The sequence below is a fragment of the Dendropsophus ebraccatus genome, chromosome 8, assembly GCF_027789765.1.
Source record: "Dendropsophus ebraccatus isolate aDenEbr1 chromosome 8, aDenEbr1.pat, whole genome shotgun sequence".
Taxonomy (NCBI): domain Eukaryota; kingdom Metazoa; phylum Chordata; class Amphibia; order Anura; family Hylidae; genus Dendropsophus; species Dendropsophus ebraccatus.
Genome location: NC_091461.1, coordinates 57,871,894 through 57,893,045, shown reverse-complemented (window position 1 = coordinate 57,893,045; position 21,152 = coordinate 57,871,894). Strand labels below are relative to the sequence as shown.

The following is a 21,152-nucleotide window of genomic DNA, read 5'->3' as shown; positions in this document are numbered from 1 at the left end:
ATTACACAGAGTGATATCGTCTGGATTCGAACAATTTTCGCTCCGTGTATTAGGGCCCTTATTCACATTGAGTCAGTTCAGAAGGTTACATGCCAGGACTGCCGCTACTGTACATGCCGGGACTGCCGCTACTGTACATGCCGGGACTGCCGCTACTGTACATGCCGGGACTGCTGCTACTTGTACATGCCGGGACTGCCGCTACTGTACATGCCAGGACTGCCGCTACTGTATGCATTATATACAGAACTATATTATGTGGTGGTCAGTCTATGGCAGTAATGACTCTATATACACTATATACAGACTAATATTACCCCCATACAGTGACCACCACCTTATTTTTTTCTCAATAAAATACATGGTATTGCCTTAGTGACATCATCATACACTATACATAGGAGCTGCAGCCATCACCGGCCTCAGTAGTCACCGGCAGCAATTACATAGGACTGATAAGGCCAGAGAATAGCTGCAGCTCCTATATACAGTACATTCACTTCTACACCTCTGCTGGACAGTGCTAATACACACACTATACAATATATATATATATATATATATATATATATATATATATATACACACACACTAACACATGCATGAATACAAATCCAAACCACACAGTCCACAGACATGTAACACACACTACATTCATGCATTATACACCTACATTTATACACACTACATATACAGTATACTTACTACCACTAGCAGCATGCTGGGAGTAATGGTGCATCCTCTGATGTCCATGCAGCAGCAGCAGCAGGCTGGGATCCTCACACTGCAGCCTGCAGCCCTCTCCTCCATGTCCCGACTGCTTTAATATTACACCATGTGACACAGAGGAAGTCACAAGGTGCAGTGAAGCTGGAGGGAGGGGAGGAAGCACACTCCGGAGCAGAGCGGGTCCTGCAGCCTCTGTTTGACCCCTGATATCAGCCATCAGCTGTAGCCAGGGATCACTGCCAGAGGCTGCAGGACACTGTCTGTGCACTCCTGCCCCTGACACATACTGTAAGTGCCGTAGGGGGCCCCCAGGGGATGGGGGCCCTGGGCATTTGCCCTGTCTGCCACCCCCCTAACGCCGGCCCTGGTCCCCACAGCACTGTAGATCTTGGGTAAAAGGGAATACAAAGTGGTATAAGGGGGAAGCAGAATGAAAATAACATGTAAAAGCTTCATGGAGCTGGATTATTAATAGCAAAATGGTCAGGTTGGGGGATTTCTGATGATATTTTGATGGTAGAATATGCCGCATAAGAATTACATATAGATGGAGAATATGCCGCATAAGAATTACATATAGATGGAAGCCTCCTTTTAATTATAGAAACAGGACTCTTTCTGTAACCTATGGCCATAGACCAAGTTAATAAGGTCATTCATTTTATTAAATTTTTATGTTTTCCACTTCCGTTCTTTACAATGCGGGATATTTAAAGGTCTGTGGAGTTTATTTTCTCCTCCTTGACATTTACTCTTATACGACACTGTGGTTGCCTGAATATGTATTTAGATGGTGTGCTTTTCATTTGCATGGAAATCTTTGGCATTCACTTTTAGCCCAAGAGGAATAGGGGCAAGTCACTAGTTGAAATAAGTGGGTGTGCTTAGTTTAGAGATCATGTGAAATTCTCACATTTTGCTACAATAACCTGATACCTTGTTAACCTCATTTTTTTTTTTTTGCATTTTCAGGTAGGGATGTCATTTACATGGGACTGTGTTTTAGAGGAGGCTGATATCTATTTGACCTGGCTCTTTCTCCAATAGTGTTTCTGATGCGACCCACCATGTTGTTGTCCAGGCCACTGGGAGCAAAAATCAGGGAGCCTCACTATTAAATCTATGGGGGACAGTGTGTGGCAATATTATAAGTAGGTGTCACAATGTGTGGCACTATTATGGCCTGACAAAAGAGTGTGTTATTATATCCGGGGTCACAATGTACTATTATTTCCTGGAAGAACGGTGTTTAGCAATGTTATATTCATGTGTCACAATGTGTGGTGCTATAATGTCCTGGGGGGACAGTGTGCGGTACTATTAATTCCATATGGACAGTGTGTGGCAATATTATATCCAGGGGACAAAGGGTGTGTCAGTATAGCAAAAGTGAGATGCCAAATATATTTGTGGCAAACACTCGGGAGATATGTAATGAATGGGTCTAGGCCAGTTGAATAAAAGGTCAGAAAACAACATAGTTGCTTTCTTTCAAAAAGAGAACCACCCCTGTCCTCAAGTTGTGTGTGGTATTACAACTCAGCTAAATTTACTTTAATAAGAAACAAAAAAAAGGTGAGCAAACTCTGTAGCTTGTCTAAACACAATTCTGGTAATGAATATGTAGATGTGTACTTACTCCTAGGAGAGGAGTACGATGGAAACTCCCCCCCAAGCCGGATTGCCTTCAGCAAGTTGCTTCTCTACGACTTGTGCACTCTCAGCGGCCCCTCGCGCTCTCACCAATGCTGCAGTTCTCGCTGCTGTGTGGGGTGTGCCAAACATCAAACTCCTTCTGGGCTGCGCTCCAGGGAAAAACAGATGCATAGAGGCAGCAATTCGCCTTAATACATTAAAAACATTTATTGCACGATTCCAAAGAAAAATCCAACACGTATCGGGGAGTGTATCCCCTTCCTCAGGGATCATAAAAGCAACTGACATAAAACACCATTAAAAAAGCATTACCCTCCTCTTTGCCCCGCCCCCTTCATAACATCAGACACCCAAATAGTACAGTCTCGACAAATCTAAAGCTTTAGCTGTCCAGGCATGATGGGAATTGTAGTTTTGCAACAGCTGGAGGGCCGCAGTTTGGAGACCCATGATTTGGACCTTTTGGCACCAAGGTGTTCAACCTAAAAATCCAATAGCTCTCTGCGACACAGCTTAATTAATCTATGCAGCTGGTCAGTAAGTGTTTTTTTTTTGTTTGTTTTGTTTTAAAATTCACTTTAATAGAACTGAAATGCAATACCTTACAGAAGCTGAGGACAAGAGTGGTGCTTTCCTAATCAACTCTCCTTTTAAAGATCCAGAATGTCATACTTGATGCTCACACAACGTTTTTTCAGCTCCGTGTAAAATGATGTCCGTCATTTGAGTCTAAAATAACGGACGTCATTTAGCAGCCTGGCCTTCCCTTAGTGTAATGACGGCTGTTGGTACATAATTCTAGTTTCGGATTACTAATTGGCCTTTGGATGTGACTTAATTGAGAAGTCCATTGAAAAACTGTGTGAACTACTAATAAAAAACGTCTGCTGTTTGCAAAAGACATCCTAAAATAATGATCGAGTTTATTATTTTGACGTCCGCGGTTAAAACGTCCATTATTTAATACACTGTGTGCATTGGACGTCTGTCTTCCTATTGACTCCAATGCACTGGACGTTTTATTAAATAGCTATATCGGCCGCCTTTTCTCTATTTTTGACTTTGTGTGAACAAAGCCTACCTGTAATGTAACATTAGGAGGTTATTTCATCTTAGATTTGGTGTTTATTTGTGTTCTGCGGAAGCCATGTTGGGGGGGCCTGTATGCTTTTTTAACAGTTTCCCTTATTTGTTCTATAGGCACACATAAATGTTGCAATATTGACCTGTAAACATACCTGTATGTTTAATACACAATAGGTGGATGGAAATAAAGGGGATTTTTTGGTACCAGTAAGCAGGAATATAAACAGAGTCTATTAAGCGTGCTATGTGATTGTTTGAAGAAAGTCTACTGTTTTGTTAAAGGGGTAGTGCGGCGGTAAACAATTATTCACAGAATAACACACATTACAAAGTTATACAACTTTTATGTTATGTCTGTGAATGGCCCCCTTTCCCGTGTCCCACCACCCCACCCATGTACCCAGAAGTGCGGTGCGCTATACATACCTGTCACGTGCCGACTCGTCTCCGATCTTCAGTCTGCGATGTCGTCTTCGGCCGAATCCCTCCATCCGTCCTGAGTGACGGCCGCCCTCTGCCGCGTCATCAGCTGCTCAGCCGCGATTGGCTGAGCCAAACTGTGCTCAGCCAATCGCGGCTGAGCATCTGATGATGCTGAAGAGGGCGGCCGGCACTCAGGACGCTCGGAGGGATTCGGCCCGGCCGTCCGAAGACGACATCGCAGACTGAAGATCGGAGAAGAGTCGGCACGTGACAGGTGTGTATAGCGCACCACACTTCTGGGTACACGGGTGGGGGTGGTGGGACACGGGGAAGGGGGCCATTCACAGACATAACATACATTACAAGGCTGGGTTCACACTACGTATATTTGAGGCTGTATGTTTGAGGCTGTATAGCAACCAAAACCAGGAGTGGATTAAAAACACAGAAAGGCTCTGTTCACATAATGTTGTAATTGAGTGGATGGCCGTCATTTAATTGCAAATATTTGCTGTTATTTTAAAACAACGGCTGTTATATTGAAATAATGGAAGTTATTTACCGTTATATGGCGGCCATCCACTCAATTTCACCAGTGTGTGAACATATCCTTTCTGGGTTTTCAATCCACTCCTGGTTTTGGTTGCTATGAGGACCTGACATGAGGACCAAATACAGCCTGAAATATACATAGTGTGAACCCAGCCTTCAAAGTTGTATAACTTTGTAATGTGTGTTATTCTGTGAATAATTGTTTACCGCCGCACTACCCCTTTAATGCGTTACACAGGACTGGTCTGCGGGTTGTACTTTACTCTGCAGACAGGAGCCTCTGCACTTGTATAAGAAGACTTTAGGAGAAGCAATTTAATAATGTGTATATTAGAAAACTGTATGATTTCCTAGTTTATGAATTAATAAAAATAAACATAAACCCTTTAATAAAAAAATATATCTATCTATCTATCTATCTATCTATCTATCTAATGTAAATGAAACAACTATAAAAGCTCAAGGGTAAGGACTAGAGAAGATGTCTCAAGGACACTTTATGGCTATGTTCACACATAGTATTTCCGTCAGTCACTTTTGGTCAGTTTTTATTTTTTCAACCAAAATCAGAAGTGGAACTAATGGCAACATTATAATAGAAATTATAATTTGCATAGCTTCATAGCTGGGTTTTTTTTCAACCCACTCCTGGATTTGGTTGGGAAAAGACTGACCAAAAGACTGATGGAAATACTTTGTGTGAACATAGCCTATGGATGGTACTTCTACCCAACCAAACTACACCAACTATATCCTTCTACCTCCCATTTGTGTTGAAGGAACTGCAACCAGTCGGGTACCCTGGCCCATGTTCTGGGGCATTGTTCTGCAATCATACCCCTTTGGTGAGCGGCATACGAGATAATAGCTCAAACTACTGGAGCCCAAGTTTACTTCAAACCAGAGAAAGCCTTATTGATGACTGAACTAATCTTATTTGTTCTTGTTCTAGTTGCCTTTGTTTGATCTCTGAGTATTCTATGTACATCATGAGACATTGTGTGTTTACACCTTGTCCACTGTATTATATACTATACATGGTAATGAAAAATACTTTCAATAAAAACTAATAGAAATAAAAGCTTAAGGGCAAGGGCCTACACACATACATGTTTTGTGCTGCAAAACCGATCACACCACTAGGTGGCTGTAAAGGAGCATGTTGTAAGCAGCATTCCTTCATTCCTTAAAGGACAACTCCCGCGGGACCCCAAAAAAAAAAAAACACAGACACACACAGACACCATACTCACCATCTCTCCGGTGACGATCGCCACTCGATTCGCCCGCCGTCCGCCTCTCCGTCGCCGCCTTCCGCCATCCAGCGATGTCTCCAACTTCCGGGTCCAGGGGATGGAAAAGGCTGCCAGTGCGCTTGCGCACCGGCAGCCTTTTCATTGGCTGGAGCGCATCACATGGCTTCCAGCAAGCTCAGCCAATCAGGGCTGAGCAAGCTGGAAGCCATGTGATGCGCTCCAGCCAATGAAAAGGCTGCTGGTGCGCATGTGCACCAGCAGCCTTTTCATCCCCATTCACTTTGCATGAAGACGCCGAGGAGGAAGAAGACCCGGACCGCCCCTCGGCTCTGACGTCGTCGTCACCAGATGCCGCCCCGGAGAAGAGGACCGTGACGATCGTAATAGGTAATGTATACATTCCTTAACTTCCGGGGTGGGGGGTCGGGGGTCCGAAAGTGGGGGAAGGGGGCCAGGCCGGGTATTTAACCACATTACAAAGTTATATAACTTTGTAATGTGTGTTAAATGAGCAAAAAAAAATTTTTGTGGGAGTTGTCCTTTAAGGAGGTGTAGTTTACAGAAAAATATCTAGCAAAGCAGCAAAATAGAATTTAAAAATCTAAAATACGTACTGATATACATAGTGCCAAATATCTGAAGCCAAAGGTGTGACTTGTAGCTCTTGTGGGCTCCAGTCCAAAATCTGTATGAGTGAGACCTCCATGTAGAATTTGCCATTTAGAATACTTTTGTCTTATTAAGTACAAGATGGGGCACCAGGCATCAGGTTCTGGATGCGACTGTTAGTTCTGCACCCCCTATAGTCATACCCTCTGCCTGGAGCTATTCCTTCTAGCTATTTGGTTAATTTAAAATTTAGAATCTCTACAGGGGTTTAATAGAGGCCTATATATATATATATATATATATATATATATATATATATATATATATATATATATATATATATGTGTGTGTGTGTGTGTGTGTGTTGCTCTGTATATACAAAAGGTTCTATGCTGCTTTAGGCTGGGTTCACACCCAATATATTTAAGTCAGTATTTGGCCAGTGTTTTGCAACTTCAACCAGTAGTGGATTGAAAACACAGAAAGGCTCTGTTCACACAATGTTGAAATTGAGTGATTGGCCATCATATAATGGTAAAGAACTGCCATTATTTCAATACTCCACAGCCTATTTTGGCCTTAAAAGGGTACTCCGGTGCTGATAAAAAAAAACAATCAATCAATCAAACATAGTTTTTACATTTATCATCTCTCCTGAGTCTTTCTCCGTTTGAATTTTCTGCTGTTTGCAGGTCCCTGAAGTTCCAGCTGGTGGCTTCATTTTTTCTTTACTTCCTGGTTTGTGCTTTCACATAATGCACTTTGTCTCCAGTGATGTCTAACTCTGTAAAACTGTTAGATTGCTTACATCTTGTTCAGCCAATCAGAGCTGAGCAACCTGTGTCATCTGACAAAGGGAAGGCTGGCTTAACAGGGCTTAGACCCGCCTCCCTCTTTTATTATTATTATTATTATTTATTTATAAAGCGCCCTTAATTCCAGAGCGCTATACAATAGAAAGGCAACAGGCAGGAACAATACAAGATCAGAAGACATTACGTGAAGGCAAAAGACAGACTGGTACATGGGGGAAGAGGACCCTGCCCGCGAGGGCTTACAATCTATAGGGTATAGGGAGAGAAACAGGAGGTAAAGTGCAGCCATTCAAGTGTGATGCAGAGTTATTGTATGTTGTAGCCTAGTTTGAAGAGATGGGTTTTCAGGTTACTTTTGGAGGACATGATGGTGGATGAGAGACGGATGTGTCAGGGTAGCGAGTTCCAGAGTATGGGGGAGGCTCGAGCAAAGTCTTGGAGGCGGTTGTGCGAAGTACGAACAAGGGGGGAGCGCAGACGGAGGTCACTGGAGGATCGAAGGTTGCGTGAGGGACGGTAGCGGGATATCAGGTCAGAGATGTACGGAGGGGAGAGGTTGTGGATGGCCTTGTATGTCATGGTCAACAGTTTAAAGTGAATACGTTGGGCAATGGGGAGCCAGTGGAGGGATTGGCAGAGGGGAAAGGCTGAGGCAAAGCGAGGGGAAAGGTGGATTAGTCGGGCAGCAGTGTTAACCTCCTTTTTGCATTTTTGCATCTCTACACAGGTGTTAAGGGGAAATTTAGCGTTTTTCATACCTTATTTCATATCATACGTCATGGTGCTTGTTCAAGTAAAAAGTGTCCTTTTATCAACTGCAGATTGTATTAAGTGGGCGTGGCCTCGTGTCATTAGCGCCACTTAGCCCCGCCCACAATGGCACCGTTGGTCCCGCCCCCTCGTCGGCCATTGGAACAGGCTGGCCGAAAGGTCTAGACCCCACCCCCTTTACGTCGGCCAACCAATGGGCGTAACGGGGGCGGAGTCAACGGTGCCGTTGTGGGCGGGGCGAAGTGGCGCTAATGTCGTGAGGCCACGCCCACTTAATACAATCTGCAGTTGATAAAAGGACACTTTTTACTTGAACAAAAACCATGACGTATGATATGAAAAATGGCATGAAAAACGCTAAATTTACCCTTTACACCTGTGTAGAGATGTCAGAATGCACAAAGGGGGTGACAGTGTCACTTTAAGGATAGACTGGAGGGGATCAAGGGAGTTAGCTGGAAGGCAAGAGAGGAGGATGTTACAGTAGTCCAAGCGGGAGATAATGAGAGCATGTACCAATAGTTTGGTGGAGTCAGGGGTGAGGAAAGAGCAGATTCTGGAAATTTTTTTGAGGTGAAGGTGGCAGGAGGTGGTCAGGGCCTGAATATGTGGTTTAAAGGAGAGGGCAGAGTCAAAGGTGACCCCAAGGCAGCGGACATGGGGGACAGGGGACAGAGTGCAGCCATTGATAGTGATTGACAGATTAGAAGGCGGGGTGGAGCGAGATGGGGGAAAGATGATAAGTTCTGTTTTGTCCATGTTGAGTTTTAGAAAGCGGGAGGAAAAGAAGGAGGATATGGCGCGAGGTTTTGGCAGTCAGCAGGTCTTTAGCCACTTTGGTGAGGGCGGTTTCTGTGGAGTGGTGGGGGCGGAAGCCAGATTGCAGGGAGTCAAAAAGCGAGTTGGATGAAAAATGGGAGGAAAGTTCATGGTAGACATGTTGTTCCAGGAGTTTTGAGGCAAAGGGGAGAAGAGAGATGGGGCGGTAGCTGGATAAGGAGGTAGGATCAAGGGATGGCTTTTTGAGGATGGGTGTGATGGTTGCATGTTTGTATGGAGATGGGAAGACGCCAGAAGTTAGTGATAGATTGAAGAGATGGGTTAGTGCTGGGATAAGTGCTGAGGAGAGGTTGGGGATAAGGTGGGATGGAATTGGGTCAAGTGCGCAGGTGGTGAGATGTGATGTGGAAAGTAGTTTGGAGAGATGTTCTTCTGTGATGGTGGAGAGGTGAGTTAGTGGGGACGGGCAGTAGACAGGCATGAGGGGGGGCTGAGGGGACTGTGAGGTGAAGCTTACCCTGATGTCATCGATTTTCTGCTTTAAGAATGTGGCGAAGTCCTCAGAAGAGATGAGGGATGTGGGGGGTGGCAGTGGGGGGCGGAGAAGAGAGTTGAGAGTGTTAAACAGTAGCCTAGGGTTGTGAGATAAGGAAGATATGAGGGAAGAAAAGTAGTCCTGTTTAGCAGAGGTGAGGGCAGATTTGAACTCAAGGAGTGCTCTCCTGTATCTTTGGAAGTGTTCCTCAGAGTCGGTCTTCTTCCAGCGCCGCTCAGCAGCTCTGGACACTCTCCTTAGTTGTTTGGTTAGGTCGGTGTGCCAGGGCTGTCTGTTCGTGCTTCGTTTTCTCTTTTTCGTGAGAGGGGCAACAGAGTCGAGGGCTGAGGTTATTGTGGAGTTGTAGAAGGTTGCGGCTGTGTCAGTGTCGTTCAGAGTGTATGGTGGAGAGAGGCAGAAGGGAGTCAGAGAGTGTTTGAATGTTGAGGTTTCTGAGGTTCCTGCGAGGGTGGGCAAGTTTCTGGACTGGAGGGGCAGATGAAGAGAGGAGAAATGAGAAAGTTAGGAGGTTGTGGTCAGAGATGTGGAGAGATGTGCTGGTGAGGTCAAGTATGGGGCCGAGGCTCGAGAAGATGAGGTCCAGTGTGTGGCCCTTTTTGTGAGTGGTCATAGAGGACCACTGCGTAAGGCCAAAGGAGGAGGCTAGTGATAGGAGTTTAGAGGCGGGTGATTTGGTCGTGTCGATGGGGATGTTGAAGTCACCCATGATGATGGTGGGAATATCTGTTGAAAGGAAATGCAACAGCCAAGTGTTGAACTGGTCAAGGAAGGTGGTTGCGGAGCCTGGTGGTCGGTAGATGACGGCCACTTGGAGGTTAGAGGGGGAATAGATACGGATAGAGTGTACTTCAAAGGAGGTGAGGGTGAGAGCAGGGAGAGGAGGGCTTGGGGTAAAGGAGCAGTTGATGATGTCATTGTCACAAAATGGCTTCCTGGGGTCAACAGTCATTAGGTGAGAATGAGTTTACTTCCCTTCCTGGTGGGGGGTTGAGGGGGAAAAAGATAGAGAAGGGGGCAGATAGGTGATTGAAGCACATTACACAGTTATATAACTTTGTAATGTGTTTCAATTACTGGGAAAAAGCTTTTTGCTGGAGTACCCCTTTAATGCCCAGGGCCTATTTTTCAAATCTGACCTGTTTCTCTTTATGTAGTGATAACTCTGCGATGCTTTTAACTATTGCGGTTATTCTGAGATTGTTTTTTCGTGACATATTCCTCTTTATGTTTGTGGTATACTTTGGTTGATACACTCTTTTAAAATTTTTAAAATTTTACAATCCTTTATATTCAAAATTTTCATTTTTTTGGCAGATATTCCATTTTAATCCATTTTTTCCCTCTAACACAGCAATTACTAACTAAAAAATGCAACTCAATATGTATTCCCCATGTTTTAATGTTTCTAGAAATGCCCCATATGTGGCCGCAATGCGTCACCTGACTCAACCACAGGCCGCAGACATGACAAAGGCTTTGTGTATTTTTGGGGCCTTTATTTAATTCAGGTTTTTTTATAGCCATTATACCATCTCACAGAAGCCTTGGGGTGCCAAAATATTTTAGTAAGACGGGTTGACCTTTCCATCTGTACCATTCTGGGGGACGTGACACCCTGATCAATATTTATTAAATGGGTACGAATAAAAAACACAATTTAACAGTTTTTCATCATTTGTTTTGTACGCCGTTTACTATACGTCACATATAACATGTTATTGTTATTCATCAGGGCGGTACGATTACAGTGATATCCATTTCATATAGCTTTTGTTATAGTTTATGGCATTTATACTATAAAAACTGTTTGTGTCTTGCATATTGTAAGACCTGTAATATTAAAATTTTTTCGCCAATGGAGTTATGTGAGGGCTTTTTTTTGCGGCATACACTGGTGGTACACCTTTTGGGTACATGTGATGTTTTGATAGCTGTTTTCTATATTTTTTAGGGGGTGGGATTAACAAAAAATTGTCATTTTGGTTATTTTTTTATGGCATTAATCGGTTGGGATACTTAGTTACGGGTTAATAGACAGGGTCATTACGCGGCGATACCAAATATACTAACACTATTTTTAGGGGATCATTTATAAAGGGGGATAGGGACTGTGTATATTTATTTATTTATATTATTTATTTATGTATTTATTTAATTATTTATTTGTTTTAATTATATATTTATTTATTCATTTATTTGTGTGTGTCTTTTTTTATGTAACTTTTTCAGGTATATATATAACGCATTACAAAACAATCAGGTCCCTGCCTCAGTGCAGGGACCTGATCGTTATATACCACAGTAACCCAGACGCACTGGGCAGTGTCTGGGTTACTATGTGCACAGAGAGGGAGAGCACTGGCTGTGTACAAGAGGCCTTAGCTGTTAGTGAATAGCCTCTTTCTGGGCAAAATGCTTGTTGTACCAGGATCTTTGCGTAGAGACTTTTTCCATCATCACCAATTCTATTAGGGGATAACATTAACATTCCTTGAAGATATGGCCTGATAAATGAAGAAATTAAATAAATGAAGAAAGGAAGGAGCTATGAAGATACAGGGAGAGTCTGTTGCGTGTAAACTTGTCCTGTACTATCTTGTACATCTGGACAACTGGTTTTGTCATTTCGAATCCACAAACCACTCTTTTTATTAATGCTTACTGTACATTAAGCGGTCTGAGTGAGGAAATCAAAGGAGACAGACTGGAACATTGAAAAAGTTACAGTAGTTTATAAATAAAAAGGCACAAGCCAAAAAGACAGAAATGGCTGCACATCGCACCCATGGCTGACACGAAAGCTTGTTCAGCTACATTTAAAACCAACATCAGAAGTTAGTATATAATTTGGCCAAACCATATTGCTTCATGTACCACGTGCAGGTGGTTGTAGGGCCATTCCGTGGCCCCTCTTCTCTGCTTGCGCACGTTTTGCGGGGATTGTGGTCGCTGACCGGCACAGTGATGAGGTTTGGTTAGGGACTCATGTGTATCAGAAGACCTGCACGTGGTACATGAGGCAATATGGTTTGGCCAAATTATATACTAACTTCTGATGTTGGTTTTAAATGTAGCTGAACAAGCTTTCGTGTCAGCCATGGGTGCGGCCATTTCTGTCTTTTTGGCTTCTGCATATTATAAATAAAAAGGTTCCTCATACTAAATTACAATATTTTTCCATGTATAAGATGACTTTTTAACCTCGAAATATCTGCTCAAAAGTCAGGGGCCAACTTATATGCCGTGTATCGTCACCGCATACGGTGGGGAAGCTGAAAAATGGTTGTGGCCACACCCTGCCGTATGCGGCGACCGCTATTGGCGCCAATGCCTGCTCTGCAAACCCCCTCCTCTTGCAGGAAACAAAAACAAACTATCAACTGACCTGTCACCTGTTCCCCGCAGCTCTGCGTCTCCTCTGTCATCTTCCTAGCGTAGGCAGCGTGGCACAGAGACACTGCCTGCGCCGTAAGACCCTGCAGCCTCTGTCATTCATCTGGCTGGGGAGTGGTGTGTGGCTCATTTCTAATAGGTTGACTAAATTGCAGGCCACCTCCTGATTGGATTAACCCCTACCTGACTGCAGCTGGGCTCCCCAGCTGCAGCTAGTCACTCACTTCTAAATTATAGTCTGTATAGTCGGGGGTCAGTCAGTCTTATAGTCAGTCTTATATGCTGGAAAATACGGCTACATGCGCAGTTAAGACAATTGTGCAGCAGGATAGAAATGAGTGCTTCTCGGGCTGAGGGTTCTGTGATTTTTGTGGTGAACATCCTTTGGGCATAAGTTTGGTCATTTTACATTAGGATACCTCATGGAATTTACTGTTAAACAGTAAAGATATCTTCCCTCAACAAATGCTTACATATGGCCTACAATGCCGCATGCAAAATCATTATTATTGACATACAGCGATGACTATTGCAAACCTGGGTGTGTGCCTTTGTGGTGGCCAGGTAAATTATAAGCAGATGTGGAGAATTAAAGGGGTAGTCCAGTGGAAAAAAAATGTTTTCAAATAACTGGTGCCAGAAAATTATACAGAGTTTTAAATGACTTTAAAAATATCATCTTCTGTATGTCCTGCAGGAGCAGGAGAGGTTTTCTATGGGCGTTTGTTACAGCTCTGGACAATGATATCAGCAGAGAGCACTGTGTCAGACTGGACAGATAACTCCACTTCCTGCAGGACATGCAGCAGCTGATAAGTACTGGAAGACTTGAGGTTTTTAAATAGAATTCATATATAAGGCTATGTATGCACATTAGGAAAGTGTCCGGAGTTCCAGACTGTTTGCTCACCACCCATACCCCTATCCCCTGGGCCTCACCAGTCGGCTCCCCCAGCCTCCTGCTGCCGCTGCTCCTAGTCTGCGTCTGGTGTGCTCTGGCACCCCCGGCCTCTTGCTGGCTCCCTGGCCTCCTGCTGCTGCCACCGCCCCCGGTCTTCCCGGCAATCTTGGCCTCTTGCTGCCTCTACACCCCCCATCCACCGGACCTAGGGAGGACAGAGTAGGATCCAGTACAGGTGAGATTATCCCTCAAAACTACTACTCCCATCATGTTCTGCTGACAGTTCATGATGGGAGTTGTAGTTTTGCAACAGATTAGAGGATGACACAGTATGGAAGTAGAGGCAGTGGCACAGTAGAACTACATCTCCAATCATGGTGTGTGTGGTAATATGCAAGACTATCACATAATGGGAGTTGTAGTTCTGCAACAGATTATAGGACGACATATGGCATGAGGGGGATATTGTGGCACCGTGCACGAGGGGCACGTAGTGGCAGGGTACACAAGTGGGGTGCAGTGGCAGGGTACACGAGGGGGGGCACAGTGGCAGGGCACACGAGGGGGATGCAATGGTAGGGTACACAAGGGGGACGCAGTGGCAGGGTACACGAGGGGACGCAGTAGCAGGGTACATGAGGGGGATGCAGTGGCAGGGTACACGAGTGGGGTGCAGTGGCAGGGTACACAAGGGGGATGCAGTAGCAGGGTACATGAGGGGGATGCAGTGGCAGGGTACACGAGGGGGAGATGGGGCACGGAGCAGCTGGCTCTGTTCACTGTGCACTGTCTGTACTGTGCCATTGCAGCTCAGCTCTTATTCCAAGGATCAAAGAAGAAAAGAATTAAAAATGCACACCCATGAATCCTAAAATATAGCTTTATTAACACCATTTAAGACCATAAAAAATACACAAATGTGTGATCCTCCAATACAACAAAAGCTAGACAGATATCAAAAATGGCCAGGAATAAAGGCAGAAAATAATGAAATAAGCATTACACTATACATGAAATGACTGCTCTAAATGGGTAGTCCAATTTGGGTGTAGTCGGGGATAGCAGTTGCAACAGAGCCCTTGTGTCTGAAGGACCCAAAGGTCCCTTAGTCACATATAACCCTGACACTTTTTATAATACCAAGTTAAATTTGACATGTACAAATACAATAATTAAAGGATAACTTTTAGCCTGGAATTTTTAAATTATTATTATTATGTTCTGCCCAATGAAGTGGTGCCACCTGCCAGTCATCTGTACAGCCTTTGCCTTATGTATAACTATTAGGATATGTTCACACATAATATTTCCTTCAGTCATTTGGTCAGTATTTTTTTTTTATTAAAATCAGGAAGGGAACTGACAGGGCAAAATTATAATGGAAAGATTCACACAGTTTTTGTGTTTTCAGTCCACTCCTGGTTTTGGTTGAAAAAAGACTGATGAAAATACTATGTGTGAACAGATCCTTAACATGTTACATATTTATAGTCCACTTGTTGTTTTAATATAACCAATATATGCCGGTCTGTTGCAAGAATTACATTTTATTGTAATACAGAGATGCTAGTTAAGATAGACTATTGTCAATATTTAATGTGTTCCTAATGCACAAAGTTGAGTTTAACAGAGCTTAGTTTTGCATTTAGCGCAATGTGTTATATCAAGGTACAGTATGTTCATATATGCTGTCTTGGGAGTACAGAGAAACCATAAGTCTGTGCTTATACAGTAGCATAAAACTTAAATGCAGTTTTCTCATCTATGCAGCACATGAAATATACTGTGAGTACAGCAAATACAATTAAAACTTCTGCCCTTGGTCAGGTGGCTGTTATTGTCAAGTTTGAGTTGCACAAAACATTTTACATTGCTGATCCAGCAGGTATCTTCAGGAACCCTATACAGCAACACTGTTAGGGATCTTGTCTGGTGACAGATACCAATATGGCAGCTTCTTATTCTTGTTGCGGTCATGGATGAAACTGGTAATGTCTTCAAGGTTCTTCCTGAACTTGGCCATTGCTTGTTTTACTGATTTTTCAACAAAATGTTCATCAGGATACATCCCTAGAAACAACTAGATATACAGCATGGTATAAGATATAAGACAGTGCTATTACCTGTAATGGGCAGAAACATAGAAGGTATAAACACCAATTATTGTGTGAGAATGGAGAAATATATAGGCGGCTAATGGGAGCAACCATTGTTGTTCTGTACTCCAGTTGTATGACTTCATATAAAGATCCTTTTTATCAGATATTAGAGCTAGAAATCTGCTCACTCCAGCTTTAAACAAAACATATGGATACATACAAAGCATATGATGGTTATTGTGGCTATTGAGTTGCTTACCTCATTGTCTTGAAACTGGCTCAAAGCCCATACAGCTCCAAGATGCCAGCATGACCGACCTCTGTCAGGTAAGCTTTCAATGATATGCTGTATGGTAACCACTCCTTTTTCTTTAGGTGGAGGGCAGCGCATGGTAGGAGGAGAATTGGGGATCCACGAACACCAGTCATACTGCAGGGCAAGTTTCCATAGATTAGAGTCAGTAAAGAGGTATAGGGGTCGGCACTATCTAATGTCCATTAGCCATACGTGCCAAACATTAAAGTTCTCATCATGATCATCAGTAGAGGGTGTTAGCGTCCTCCGCCTGCTTGCTACATGTTGTGTGTACCAAGACACGAATAAACAAGGTTTTTCTGCACAAATTGGTGAGTGCATTCAGATTTTCTTCTTCTATGATTGCTTTCCATATATTAGGTTTGAGAATTTAGTATCCTCCTAAGTATTTTGAGCCATCTCCTGTCTTTCTAGCTGCTGCCATTCCTGTGTTACAAGTTTTTCTAAAAGCTGGTCTATATCCAAGATGGCGCTGCCAGGAATCTCTATTTCCCATCATGCATCCCTTTGATTGGTCCTTTTGTGTTCTCGCCCCCTTAGCTTTCTTTCTTGCCCACTGCTGTCATTACTTTTGCACGGTAAACACAGGACTGTTTTTTGAACTGATTTTGCATCACATCACCCCAGTATTTATTCTATACTAGCTGATGATGTTACAGAGCTGATGCGTAGATCGTGTTTACCAAGGAATGTAGTGTAGGTTTAGATCTCTGCTTGCCGTCTGTGAATGAAAACATTCTAGTTCCGTCCAGGCTCTAAAAACATCCATAACACTTACAATATACAGAGCTGTAACACAAAGACAGGTACAAATGCTTGCATTCACTGACAGCAACCAGAGATAGAATAATAACTTCTCGGATACCGAGAAGATGATTTTAGCCATCCAGAGTGGGTAAGTATGAGAGAAAAAACAGGAAAAGGGTGCAGGATAGATTATACATGTATATTAGATTTAATGTGGTATTGGGAAGGGGGATCATTTAGAATATTGTTTTTGTTTTCCGGATAACCCTTTTATACATATCATACTGTATTTTGCTGACAGATCCTATGCAGGGCTGAATCTACCACTAGGAACCCGAGAGCTATGTTTGATATCACTGCTGCTGGCTTCCATCTAACTTCTTCCTTTGGTTGAATTCACATGGGTCAGGGCTGCAGATTAAACCTGCAGATCTGCAGGCACAGGTGAGTGAACAGAGCCTTAGGAAAGAATTTATCAAGACCTGCGTAGGCAGTATGGCAGCCTCAGAAATCTATACCCGCTTTGAGCTACATCTTATGCTTGGTTGTGGCATACATTGTAATAGGCACAGTCCCATGACCCCTTTGCACTATGTCATACTTTATTTGTGAACTATTCTGCATTATGAGAACATATGATACATTGCCACTTAGACTCCTTTTCTTTTACTTATATTATTGCTAGTCCCACCCCTAGTATTTCTCATGTTTATGCCAATAGAGCCACATTTGTCCACCAGAATTTCTAGCCCTTTTTTGCCGCCTACCAAGCTACCCACTAATTTACTCATTAACCAAAATAAGTATTACTAAAGTTCAAGCAATTTATATTTAAAGTAGTTTTTTTTTATTTAATTATTTCATCTTGACATTCACATTACAGTTATTACAGGCTCACCTGACCAAAGTTTACAGCAGCATGCTGCCCAGATGCAGTGAAAATGGCAAGAGTGAGGTATTCTACTAACTTCTGTTTGCTTTTGATAGTCTTTGGAAAACCTATAAAAACAGTATGTTAATAATCTTTATCCATCTGTCTGTGTGTCATAAAATCTAACAGCATCTCCTATCTATCTATCATCTATCTATCTATCTATCTATCTATCTATCTATCTATCTATCTATCTATCTATCTATCTATCTATCTATCTATCTATCCATCCAATCTACTTTATTTTTAGAGCAAAAAAGGACAATCCAGGACCATCCTGTGTTAAAACCTAGATTTTAATTTCATATGAGTTAAAAGGCATAGTTGTGTTTCGCGCAGGTGTGCCTACTCATGATATAATGCATGATAATAGGCAAGAAGTTTAAAAGTAAATAACATCCAATAACATCATGGCACGTCATAGGCATTTTGCATGGTAATCACATGGTAACAAAGGAAAAAGTGTGCATTTAACCCATTAAATGCTATAGGGAGCATAAAATTCTGAATTCATAATCCTTATATAAATTAATGCAAAAAAGGGATAAACTATACACTGCGTGGGTCACTACAAAGTGCAATATGCATAAGGCAAAATAAAGGCCCTATTCCACGGAACGATTATCGTCTGTATTCGGCCGATATCGGCCGATACGGACAATAATAGTCCCGTGGAATAGAGTGCAACGATCAGCAGACATCGTTCATGTCGGCTGATCGTTGCAGTCGCTTGTTTTTCAACATGTTGAAAAACAAGCGACTGATATAGCAGCGATCTGCTGCCGGAGCTCCGTTGAATAGGAGCATCGGCAGCAGACGCTGCTATATCCTATGGGCTGCCCGGACGATCAGCGATCCGCCGAGCAGCCCCCCTGCAGCTCCCCATCGCCCCCTCCCGCACTCACCCGCTCGCTGCAGCCGCATTGAATAGCGGCGGCAGCAAGTGGGGAACGAGGAGAGCGCTGAGAGCGCTCGTTTGCTCCTCTAAACAACCCGTGTAATAGGCCCTTTAGAAAACACAGCAAACCACCTCAAAGAGGCCGAGATTATCTTTCGTCTAGAAACCAGAATACCACAAGGTCTTAATTATATTATATTATATATAACCTATATGTACTACTGGGGAATACACACATGGCTCCCTCTAGCATTTAATGGGTTAAATGCACACCTTTTCTGTTGTTGATCACCATGTGACTTGCATGCTTATGAGGTGTCCCGATTTTATTGGATGTTGTTAGCTTTTAAACTTTTTGCCAATTTTCACACATTAGATTATGATTAAGTGCACCTGCGTGAATCGTGTTGGTCCAACATGCAACCATATAGCCTTTAACTTGTATGGAATTAAAAGTTAAGCTTTAACACAGGGCAGCATCCTGAGGTGCTGGATATCCATTTTTTGCTCTATACTCCTCACATACCATGTACCTAGTCCCCACCAGAGCTTGTGCTCCCTCCTAGGAGGCTTTATTTGCTATCAACAATTCTCAAGGTGAGCTGACTCACACCACTTTGTATAGGTTTCTTTTATTACTAGACTTACCCAGCTTTGCACGGATCTATTTAATTTAACGATTTGTTCTCTGTGTGTGGTTAAACACTTGGTTTGCTAGTGATATGAAGGTGACGTTTAATAAAGTAAACCTTTTACTATAAAGTACAGAAAATATTATTTCAAGACATATCCCTACTAATAATGATTTCCCTGCAGGTTTCTGGGGGAAAGAAGAGAAAGTATATACCCTCCTCTTTGTTTACCTGAGAAGAGAAAAAAAATATTAAACAAAAAGAAGCATGGCACCTGGAAAGGGTCACGCTAGATATCAGTCCCTCACTCAATAATGTGACTACAGCCTGTTAGACAGACCCTTGTGTTGTTTGCCCAGGTCTGTTTGAAGTGTATCTCTACATATTTTTTTAGTGTACACTATGGAGGGACATAGCTTACGAGTTTGGCTAGTAGATCGGCGTTCATTTACTGGGCCTATTACACGGCCCGATAATTGTTTAACAAGGGCTGCAAGGACATCATTACCGATGTCCTTGCAGCCCTTGTTTAAACTGTATACATACCTATCCAGGCTGCAGGGCTCCTCTTCCTCTGTGCTTCTGTGCTGCTCAGCCAATCACTGGCCATGGCAGTCCCGGCCTGTGATTGGCCGAGCCGCCTGTCAGCTGAGACAAGCCACTGTGAAGCTGGAGCGCGCGGGACCCGGGGAGAAGCACAGAGGAGGAGGACCCTGCAGCCTGGATAGGTAATGTATTCCTCTTACGATTATAGGTCAGAACCTATATCAACGATCAGCCGATGACAACGATCATCGGCTGATCCTTGTCTTTATTAGACCGAACGATAATCAGCCAGATAGGGCCGATTCGGCTGATTATCGTTCCGTGTAATAGTACCCTTAGTTTCCTTTGGGTTGTTACCAGGCTCCACATATTTTGTGTTAACTGTTTGACCTTTTAATGGTGTTTTTAAAGCATAACATTTGATAAGATATATGCTTTTTTCTATACATCTTTTTTCTTTGTTTCTAAACAATAAAAAATATAAATACACAGAAAAGGTTGTTCGAAAGCCATAGCTCTACCTGTCTTCATGGCTAACTAGAAGTGACTGAGCATGTATGCTTATTGTAATATCCAGAGAAAAATAAGTGGCTACCATACACAATTCTGCTTCCACATACCTTTTTGTCAGTACAAACTAACTATCCAATATGTCTAACTCATGTACCGCCAACAGTAGATATGAGGGAACAGTGGCATTGCCACATTAGTTGTTGTTAAACCTGGATGGTTGTGATGGCATATGCCATAAATGATCCAACCAGCTAAAGTTGCTCACAATTTATATGCTACTGCTATTGAGAGAAGGGGCACTTACCAGACACCAGGGGCGCACAAAACGTAAGGGTATGTGCACACTATGGAATCCTGAAGGAACACCCGCCGCGGATTCCGCAGCTTGCGGACTCTGCCAGCTGCTCCCATAGACGACTTCATTCTATTGTTTGACAGACTCTGCCTTCCGTCCGAAGAATGAACCTGTTCATTCTGGTGTGAGCTGCGCAATCCATGGCGGATGTTCTGTCGGGATTCTGTAGTGTGCACATAACCTAACTTTGGAAACCGAAAGGAAAAATATGAATGGCTTCAATGCTGCTCCCCTCTGGCAGTCGTGCTGCGAGCCCGACACTGCCAGTCACGTGTAGAAATGTTGCCTCTTGCTGCCTGTCCATGGAACCGGGATACCTAAGTATCTATTCAGAGAAGAGTGGCACATTGGAGGTCCAAGTATGCATGGATTCCGGGACATCAAGACATTAGTCATGGATAGTGGGAGACGTAGTAAAGTTTTATTACGTATAATGCGTTTCAAGGTGAACCTGTTAATAAAACCTTTTATCTTCACTACTATGTCTCCCATCATCCATGATTTGGTGTACTGTCAGTGCCAACTAGTGCCTTGATGTTCTGGAATCTGTGCATACTTGGACCTTCAACGTGCCACTCTTCTTTCACC

At 43.1% G+C, this 21,152-nt stretch overlaps 1 protein-coding gene across 1 annotated transcript in view; it reads right to left on the bottom strand.

The window, feature by feature from the left end:
• Positions 1 to 14,389: 14,389 nt before the first annotated feature.
• Positions 14,390 to 21,152, bottom strand: part of ALOX5 (arachidonate 5-lipoxygenase) — a 56,956-nt gene continuing 50,193 nt past the window's right edge. Inside the window, exons 12-14 of the mRNA XM_069980487.1 lie at positions 17,588 to 17,688; positions 15,886 to 16,056; positions 14,390 to 15,607 (exon numbers count right to left, since the gene is read on the bottom strand). Coding sequence (XP_069836588.1) covers positions 15,428 to 15,607; positions 15,886 to 16,056; positions 17,588 to 17,688 — 452 coding nt within the window. The 3' untranslated portion in view covers positions 14,390 to 15,427. The remainder of the gene's footprint in view (positions 15,608 to 15,885; positions 16,057 to 17,587; positions 17,689 to 21,152) is intronic.